General features: G+C 28.9%; 1 protein-coding gene across 1 annotated transcript in view; it reads left to right on the top strand.

Moving 5' to 3' along the window:
• Positions 1-2,844: 2,844 nt before the first annotated feature.
• The window catches only part of LOC111631864 (RING finger protein 166-like), a 14,795-nt gene continuing 7,276 nt past the window's right edge, over positions 2,845-10,363 (top strand). The window contains exons 1-2 of the mRNA XM_023376202.1: positions 2,845-2,986; positions 3,134-3,236. Coding sequence (XP_023231970.1) covers positions 3,142-3,236 — 95 coding nt within the window. The 5' untranslated portion in view covers positions 2,845-2,986; positions 3,134-3,141. The remainder of the gene's footprint in view (positions 2,987-3,133; positions 3,237-10,363) is intronic.

Below are 10,363 nucleotides of genomic sequence, written 5' to 3'. Positions count from 1 at the left end.
ACACTTAAAAATTAATCAATGGCAAGTATCATTTAGCACGTGTTTAGATATTAATTAATACATTTCAATAAACACGTGCTAATTGAGAATTACCGTTGTAAATCGAATTTAACGTTAACAAATTTGTCGTTATATAAATTTAATATTTACATTTTCAAATTTCAAAATATTCTTATTTATTTATATAATAATTCGTTCGAAAATATAAATATAATTACCAATATAATTTCAAATTCGTTAGTAAACTTTTTGAAATTGACTGTTATAGGATTAGGCTTAAACTTACCTTTTCGTAACCGAATGTTTTCCTGACTCAGAAGACTTCTTTTCCTCCGCCAGTTTACTCGAAGTTGGTGTGAAAAGTGGATCGACATTCTGTGAAGCCATTTTCTAACTTAAATAATAATAAAATACTTTTTTTTACTACTTTTCTATCGCTAACGGTTTTGAAAGAATTCAACAGCTTCGTTCCTCCAATAGCAGAACTGAACTGTAATGAATTTATAAATATCTACCGTACGCCATCTACAAATAAATACTAATTTATTTTTTTATAAAAAAAATTAATTTAAAATTCGAAAGATAAAATATTTAAATACAATATATTTAAATTTTAAATAATAATTATAATTATTAAAGTTTTGATAGTTATTTAAATGTTATATTAATAATTCTTAATAGATGATTTTTAGCGACTGGCGGTATGCAAACTTCTTTTTCTTTTGACTATATAATTTACTGTTGTTGATGTTAAAAAGGAAAATGCCAAACGAACGAGGAAATAAATGTTTGCTTCTCTGGGAATACAGGTTCTAGTTCTAGTAGNGGAATTATTAAGCTTCAAAGAAGACGAACAAGAATCGTGCCCCCAAACAAACTAACATCCATGCATACAGAAACCCCCCGAAAGTTTTCTGTATTTCTCGACGTTTCAAGGTCCCCCTGAATCCAAAAAATGTAAAATTCAATTTTTTGGATTCAGGGGACCTTTAAACGTCGAGAAATGCAGAAAACTTTGGGGGGTTTCTGTACCCCCAAAACATTTTTTTGACCTATCGCTATACTTTTCCTCTGTTCCATATAGCAGAGGGAAATAATTTATAAAAGTATGTGTGTATATACTTTTATAAATTATTAGCATCCGAAATTTCCATTTGAAAGTTTCTCTTTCTTTATTTAAAGTTAGATGTAGCTTGAGTTATCAAAAGATAAGAAGAGATGAGGAAAAAGAAATGATTGAGAAACACTCAGGTGGAAAGGAAGAAAATATAACCACAGAGATATATTTTCTTTTAATATTTTAACAGAAAATTACGAAGAATATTGGAGTGGAAATATAATTATACATATTAAGATAAAAATTTCATCATCGGAATATAAATTTTAAATACAATTGCTGGTTATACTCTGTCTTGAGATTTTCATTACATTTATTTTTTTTATTTTTTAATTCTTCTGGGAAATTCATGAAGAATTTACAATTACCTTTGGTATAAATATTATATGATGTAAAGAATTAAATTTATGGTGAGATTACATTAAGAGAATCATGATTTAATTAAAGAGTACAATGATAAGTTTGCCTTAATTAATCAAGATTGGTTTTAATAATAATAATAATATGGAGTTTGTAAGAAAAAATAGAAGATTTATAGAATAAAAATGTGTTTAAAGACATAAATAAAGTGTACTGCGTATTTAAAAGTATATAAATTGCATGAAATGTTGTCATATTGTATGTAAAAGTATATAAATTGCGTAAAAATAATCCCGTATGGCATCGCGTAGAATAAGACGTTGATGAATTTAAATATAATTATATTCATATTGAGTGAAAATATTTAGATTTAACTTAATCGTTTTGTAGATTTCGTTTTAAATTAATCATTTTCGCATGTATTAAATATGTCTTTTTCACTTAAATTAATCATATTCTTGTGGTGTAGAAAATGATTCATTTAAATGAAATGTGAATGTAATATAAACTATTTTAACACACTTTAAACACATTGNACATTTATAATTATAAATTATAGAATGCAAATAAATACAATACATAAATAATAATAATAATTTTGTTGACTAATTTCTTTTACATTAATTAAATATTACTGATTACTAAAAATAAAACCGTGAATTGTGTTATTTTCTATAGGCCTATAAGTAGAACCATACAAAGAGCTGATTTAATTTATTTCTTTAAGAGATAATATCAAATACATATATACAGGTAAATATAAATTTTTCAAGGACTAAATTATAGATTTAGAACATCAATAGATATGTCACTCACCGCTAACGAGTAAGACAATGTCATAAATCTTAATAAAGTCGTACAAGCTGTATTAAATTCATACATTTAAAAATTTTTTTTTACAAAAATTTTAGAGATTCTCAATGTTCTGCAAGTCTATTTAATACATGATTCAAAACTATAGAATAGCAAGCTAAGTAGTCAAGGCATTAAGGCGTCAGCGTACAAATCCGAGATCGAATCCAGGCATATCGAAAAACGCGATAATTTTTCAGGGATGGTATGTCCCTGATACATGTCATTGTGGGCCTGGCCTTTTTATTACTAGTCTTTCTGAATGAAGCTTGAAATGGCCTTTTTTTTTTTATCAAGATTGTTCTTATGTAATGTAATGTAAGAACAGCCTGTTCGAACACAGCTTTAGTGTCCACACGGCGAAAAGAGTAAAAAAAACAATGTTCGCAGGGCGGAAAGTGTCAAATGAAAAAAAATCCCAAAATTACAGATTTTAAGTTTAAATACTATTCTTATAAATATTAATATAATTAAGCTATAATTAAACACTTTTTTATTATTACAGATTAATAATTAATTAGTTTTAGATTATTCACTCCAAATTAAATTAAATATAATTTAGAATAAGATGGCAGCACTGTGATATCTATCAAAACAATTTTTATTGTTTAGGCTACATATGACACTTCACAGTTGGAACTTAATGATAAATTTTGAGTAAGGTTTTATTCCAGAATTATGTATAAAAATCATGTTAAATTAAGAGTTTCAATTTATTGATTGTCTTTAGTTAATCTATAGAGTTTCATTTTCGATTTCTGTGTAGTTTTGAATTATTTAATTGTGAAATATATTTAATTGCAGCTGAAGTAATGTCTAAAAGAGAAGTAATTAATCAAGATACTGTAACATGTTCAGTATGCCTTGAAATTTATCGTGAGCCAGTTACTATTTGTTGTGGACATGTGTAAGTGAAATGTTTTATAATATTGCGTAATAACTGTTATGTATCTGAATTTATATTCATATAAAAGATAAATTCCACTGTATGATACTAGAAATTTAACAAGTATGGTTTGGCAACTCGATATTTAATATTCAGTCTAAATAAATATATATGGGCTTATCACACCGGTGAATAAGATTAATTTACAAGTTCTTTAATGATTATTAACACCTTAATAAAATTATGCAATAAACTATGGTTCTTTTAACATGCACATAATAAAGAACACTGAAAATGCATTTCGGACACAATAATAGTCCTTGAAGAGAGAGAGAAGAATAAAACAATGGAAAATGGCGTTAAAGGGCTTTTTAATTCCTTTGCTAGAGCTTTCGATATTCATATTTTGTATTCTATTTGATTAATGTTGTTCCAATTCTGTACTTCAAAAGTTTTGTTCTGAAAAAGCTTTTCATTTGAGTTGTGTGATGATATTTATATGAATATTGAAAGTGCTAGCAAATGAATTAAAAGGCCTTTTAACACCGTTTTCTGTTTTATTCTTTTTTCTATCAAGTAAATATGTTGGCATGACTTCCATACTACATTTTTACTTTATTTTATGAAATAATAGTCCTTCTTCAGTTGGTGTTCATATATTATACCATTGTATTAAATAGAAAGATATTAATGTTATGATTAAAATATAGTAAAAAAAATATATAATCAACAATTCAAAACTAGGTATACTTAACAGACAGGGTGAATGAAACCAATTTCTAGCACAAAATTATAGAAAAGAGCAAACGTTTTTGACTGTTTGCTCTTTTACAGTTTTATGCTGGAAATTGGTTTCATTCACCCTGTTTAGGAATAAAAAATAAATAATAATCAGGAAGGAAAGCATAAACTGTAACTTTTATCATTAGTTTTCTTAGAATGTTAGTTGTCAAGTGTAAATCTAATTTAATTTATTCCATTTTGAGTTTTAATTGTAAGTTTATATGAATTTTTTATGTTATTAACTTGTTGAATTAATTTCTTACAGAAATTATGAAAAGTATTTTATAACAACAATATTTTCATAAATTACTTGTAAAAATATATGTAATACTTAACAAATATATGTTGTATAAAATATACATCTTTTTGATAAATGATGGTGCAAGAAAGCAACTGCACCCAGCCTGTTACTGATAACCATTTTATTTAACAATTAAAATTTCCCTATATGTACTGTAGGTGTTAAAGTAAATTAGTCAACTGCCAAATAAGTATAAATCATTACAAACTGTAGTTTTCAAATATTTATTAATGTAATAAAATATGCTTTTTCTTTTTTGTATTCATATGAAACTAATGACTCAAACCTGTCCATATGTGATTTGTTCAGTGATTTCATGTAATTGTTATTTATATATTAATCTTTTTTTACAAAAATATTAGATAGATTCTCAGTGTTCTGCAAGTCTTTTTTTACAAAAATATTAGATAGATTCTCAGTGTTCTGCATTTGATTGCTACAAGCCAGTCATTGAGAATCACTGCAGTAACTCCATGTTAAGTAAAAAAGTCAGTGACTAACTATATATTGAGGAATCAGAGTTGCCAATTTTTGGGGGTCAATTTTTCTGCTCAAATGTTTAAAGTAATTCTGAATACATTGTTTGAAAGATAATTGGTTTCTAAGGTAGTGTGCAAAATTTCAGGATTTTCTGTAAAGGAGTTGCTGAAATATAAGCAATTGGAAAGTACAAATATCACCAAAAAAGGCTATAATTTCTCCTTTTTTTTCCAGTCACTTCACATGCTCCTAGAGAAGAATTACTGGTCTAGAAAGCTCAAATTTTAAATTTAAGTCTCTCTTTATTATCAGTGAGATGCTGGTAACTTCTGGGTTGATAGGTTAAAGTGCACAAGGTCCCCACAGAGCTATTTTAATTTCAATCAAAAGTGCTGCAAAAATGGATTAATCAAAGATAAGCCATGATCTAGAATTGCTTGAACTCCTTAGGAGGAAAACAAGTCCACCATTGCATTTCTCTTCCAATTCTAGATCATTTCATGTATCATATGATTCCATTCTCAGTTAAATATTTTGAGGTAAATTCAAAATGATGGCTGTCCATTGACATATAACCGGACAGCCACCTAGGTATAACATATTTCTATCATTCCGAAATTTCCCCTATCTAACTCAGTTCAATTTTACAAGTCTGTTAAGTAACATTTGACTCATATTATACCCTACTATCTTTGAAAATGTTTTTGAAGGCAAATTAATAATCTTCTGATAAAAGTTTTTGATTTAAGTGCTATTACATTTTGTAAATTCAATTACGAAATGTAATATCACTTAAAATAAATTTCATGATTATGTTCAATTAAAAATAAACTTTAAAAATATATCAGACAATACAGTATATATATTTATAATAAAAAATATAAAATAATGATAATTACATTGAACATGAATCTGAATAAAGCAAAAAAAAATTATTTAGAATATTATTTTTGAATATCCTATTTCACAAATAATTGATTAATGTATTAATATTTGTTATTCGTTCACTTTTAGTAATTACTCTGACAAGATTTCTCATCAATGTATAGTACATTATTTCATCAGTATTTAATAGTTATGTTGCATCATTAAGCATGTTTTCTGATCTGTCATTAGTTTTATAAAAGATTATAAGGTACTTCTGATTGTTTCTCAGTTAAAATGTTGTTTATATCTTATTCAGAGACATTAAAATAAATCAGTTTTTCAGCAAAAGTCAGGTATTGTTTAGTTTGATCTTTGGGCAATGAAAAGAGAATGGCAGTTCAACAAGATTATGTGAGATCCAGGGATAGAAAATATATTTACTGCCTGACTATTCGGCACAGACCTTGGGGATCTGTCACAGGGTCATAGGATGGGTTTAATGAATATATATTTTTGTGCAGGGAGTTCGTATAATGTCCCTGTAAGTCATTCTCCTGACATCAGCCTAAATTTTGAGTGTTAGACACGCTGTTAAGTAAATTAAATTCTTCTGAGTGGAAGGGTCTGTGGATAAATGATGGGATTTCGGCGTGGAATTGAGTTCAGAGACTAGACCATGATAAATCAACAAATCAAAATTTAATTAAGATGACATATAAGCAAAATACATTCAAACAAGCAACAATTATTCCTAATATACCTCGAGAGAGAGAGGAGAGTTTACATTAATATAACTCATACTATCTCGCTGTGTTCTAGAGTAAATCTTGTATTGATGACAAAATATCGATGTGATGGGATGAACTGTGGTGGAGTTTCAGCTGGAGGGAGAAGTTCAAGAAGGAACCCTGGTGCACTGGGCAAAGACTCGGTGGATGGAGAGACTTGGGTTTGGAGTACAAAAAAAATCTTCAACCAACCCCCCAATCGGGGAAGATTGCCCCTTTTATCCTAAATTCTGGCCAATCACAATCCTTGATTCAAGTCCACAGATGGGATGTGTGGGGATGTGGAGAGGGAATGGATGGCCAGATGGATGTCAAACTTTGGCGATAAGGGATTGTAAAAGGGAAGTTGATTTCTCCTTTTGTCAGAAAAGTGAGAAATGTACTTCCTTTAGTGTAAACAACATGTGGGATAAATTTATTTCTCACGCTAATTTATCACCAATTTTGAAGGGAAATATTACTTTCTCACGTAAATGGAGAAAACGACGATATAATTTCTATCGGAAAATGAAGGAAGTGACTCCGTTATAGGAGAGATTCTTGATCTAAACGATTCAAAAAACTCCCTATTTAATTAAATTGTGAGAATATAATTGTGAGAATCGGCACACAAATTATCTAATTAAATTAATTAGATAATTTATGTGCCGATTCTCACAATTATATTCTAAAAATGATTTGAAATAATAAAATAAAAACTTGATTTATTTGAAGAAAATGATAAGAAGACAACTGTTCTCAGACTAGAGTTTGTCTTCATAAACTAAAAAGAAATAAAAAGAGAAAAACTTTATTAATGTGGAAACATAGCAATTAATTTACAGAAAATTTTTAACAAGGATAATCACATGCTTTATTCAAAGCTTTAATATATTTATGCGCTATTCATAAGATGAAAAATGATCAAGATATACAAAAAATAAAATCTCTACTAATCTTTCCCTGATTATCAAAAATAAACGTATTAATGTCAAAAAAATAAATAAAAATGACTTGCTGTTAAAATCTCATTTTGTGAGAAACAAGCAATTTAGTAGATTATCTAAAACATATACATTCACAGCTTTACTTTCTAAATATCTTTTAAAAGTCCACTCTAGTAACATTATTCTTGTTTTTGAAGTAATAGTTCATTGTTCTGTTTAGGAACTAAATTGAGTTACTAGAAAAATTGAATTTAAGGAATTATGTTAATTTGGTGGAATCATCGAATTTCTAGAAAAAAATTTAGAAAGCAAAATTTTGAATGCGTATGTTTTGGATAATCTGATTATTTGGAAATGGCTTGTTTTTCATAAGAAAACATTTAAATAACTTTATTATTATAGCATTATCATTTTTTGAGGTTTTGCTAAATCAAAAGTATTCTTTTTCACTGTCTAAGTTAAATGGTTATGTAGCAGCTGCTCAACTTAGAAACTCAAGAATGGAAAAGAACATAATTAATATGTTTTTATGATTAAAAAATTATTTTTCTTGTAATGCCTGTAATTTTTGAAGATGGGGTTTAGGCTAGAGTAGGGTGATTGTCCATCCCTGTTTTTGACCCTCTGTCCCTGGCAAAGAACCATCCCTGGTTTTGTCTTCAGATTGGAGTCTTGTCCCCATTTATTCCTTTTTATGTTTCTTTGTGGTTAGTAATATAGTTGCTGCCACAGTTTTTCTGTCGGAGGATGTGTCCAATGTCTTCGGCGTTTCCAGGTAATTTTTTAAAATGAAGTAATCAATTTTTTGAGGAAATGCCAAAAAAAGTGCAAATTTTAAAATGAGAATGAGCAATTATTTGTTGTGACATTATCACAATGCTAGGCTGCAATTTTTTTTCACAGTGTTCTCAATATTTTAGTAGTGTTTTACTCCTGTACAATATACTTTTCCTTTTAGCAATAGAGTTGTGCAGGTCATCCATCCAATTCCTTTTCACAGGAAATTTTGAACTGAAATAACTATATATGAACTTCTGATGCAAATCAGAAGTTTGTATACAGTATTACCTCAGGATACGAAATTAATCCATTCCGAAACCGAGATCGTATCATGAAAATGTCGTAAGGTGAATCATTTTTCCCCGTATGATTACATGTAAAACAAAGTAATTCATTCCAACACGAAAAACACACTCAAATTAAAGCTAAGTAGTACATTGAAAAAAAATAACTTTAGTAAGGAAAACACTGAAAAATGCATTTTGTAGTTGTAGATGTATAAATAACTGCAATAGAATAATAATTGATAAAAAAATTAGTTTTATTTGCACTCTACCTTTGAGGATAGACGACGGTGGAGGTGTAAACTGGTGGCGGAGGAGAGGGAGAAGGGAAATGATACTAAAACTTAACTTACATAACATAATGTAACAATAACTTAAAAATAACTTAACACTAATTTTTTTTATCTTTTCTGTCTTATATATTATTTTAAATTTTTTATTCACTGCTTTTTTGCTTTTTTCCTTCACTTCCACCAGCTCTTTCACTGGATAGAGGTCGCTTGGTAAAATATCTATCCAAAGAGATTTGGCTTTGCCTACTTTTTAAAATGTTTCTAAAATGACTTAGGCAAGTGTCATTAAACTGAGCAGCAATACGGCCAGTGTGAACCTTTTCGGGATGTTTCTTTTCAATAAAATCAGTCACTTTCTGATAATATCTCGAGATTTCCTTTATCGAGCGAGATTCTTCCACGACAAAGCAAACACGCAGACTGAGATCGATGAACAGAAAAAACATGTGATCATGATGATGGCGCTGCAAACTAACGTTGTATGGTGAGGTTTTGTTCATACTGTGGAGCAAAAATATGTTTGAATTTCATGTCGTATCCTGAAAATTTCGTATGCTGAAGCGTTTGTATCCTGTGGTACTAGTGTATAGTTAATTGCAGCCTCCTGCTACTAAGCTTTCCATATCTGATCTCAACTTTCATCTATCTAACTCTGTTTTCGAGATTAAGGAAGGACAGGCAGACAGCATGGATGACACTGGGAATTTATAGATTAACAATTTTTTCAAATTGCAGCCCAATAAAAAATAGAACTAAAATGCACCAAATGTAAATAGTTATAAATGTTATTGGAGGAGAAAATTAAAATGTTCAGGTCTCAGTCATGCATATGTACAGTACCCATTTTAAAGTACTTAAACATGTAGGCTGCTACTGTGTACCCTAAAAAGTGATGATTGACATGTGTCCCTGGATTTGCTGAAAAAAAATCTGGTCATCCTACCTAAAGGCTAGTTAAGAACAATTTAGTCTAGTTATTGCGCACTCTAAATATAGCATACTTGTTTTGTTATTTTAAAATAATTGTTAGCTATATATTCTAATACAGTGGTATCTCAGGATACGAAATTTTCAGGATATGACATGAAATTCAAACATATTTTTGCTCCAGGTTACGAACAAAAACTCACCATATGACATTACATTAGTTCGCAGTGCCATTTTTTATTCACTTCTGTTCATTGGTCTCAGTCCACATGTTTTCTTCATCGTGGAAGGATCTTGCTCGATAAAAGAAATCATGAGGTATTATCAGAAAGGAACTGATTTTATTGAAAAGAAACACCCCAAAAAGGTTCACACTGGCCGTATTGCTGCTTGGAGTAATGACATTTGCCTAAGTCATTTTAGAAACATTTTAAAAAGTAGGCAAAGCCAAATCTCTTTGGATAGATATTTTACCAAGCAACCTCGATCCAGTGGAAGTGAAGGGAAGAAAGCAAAAAGCAATGAATAAAAATAAAAAAATATATATATATATATATTTTTTTTATTTTTTTATTTACATACAATTACATGTAAAACCAAATAATTCGTTCCAACACAAAAAACACTCAAATTAAAGCTAAGTAGTACATTAAAAAAACTACAGTAAGGAAAACACTGAAAAATTCGTTTTGTAGTTGTAAATGTATAAATAACCATAA

Source organism: Centruroides sculpturatus, unplaced genomic scaffold (genome assembly GCF_000671375.1).
Source record: "Centruroides sculpturatus isolate CEXI.00-Female unplaced genomic scaffold, Cexi_2.0 scaffold695, whole genome shotgun sequence".
NCBI lineage: Eukaryota > Metazoa > Arthropoda > Arachnida > Scorpiones > Buthidae > Centruroides > Centruroides sculpturatus.
Note: the sequence above shows the minus strand (reverse complement) of the source record. Positions and strands in the feature narration are given on the sequence as shown.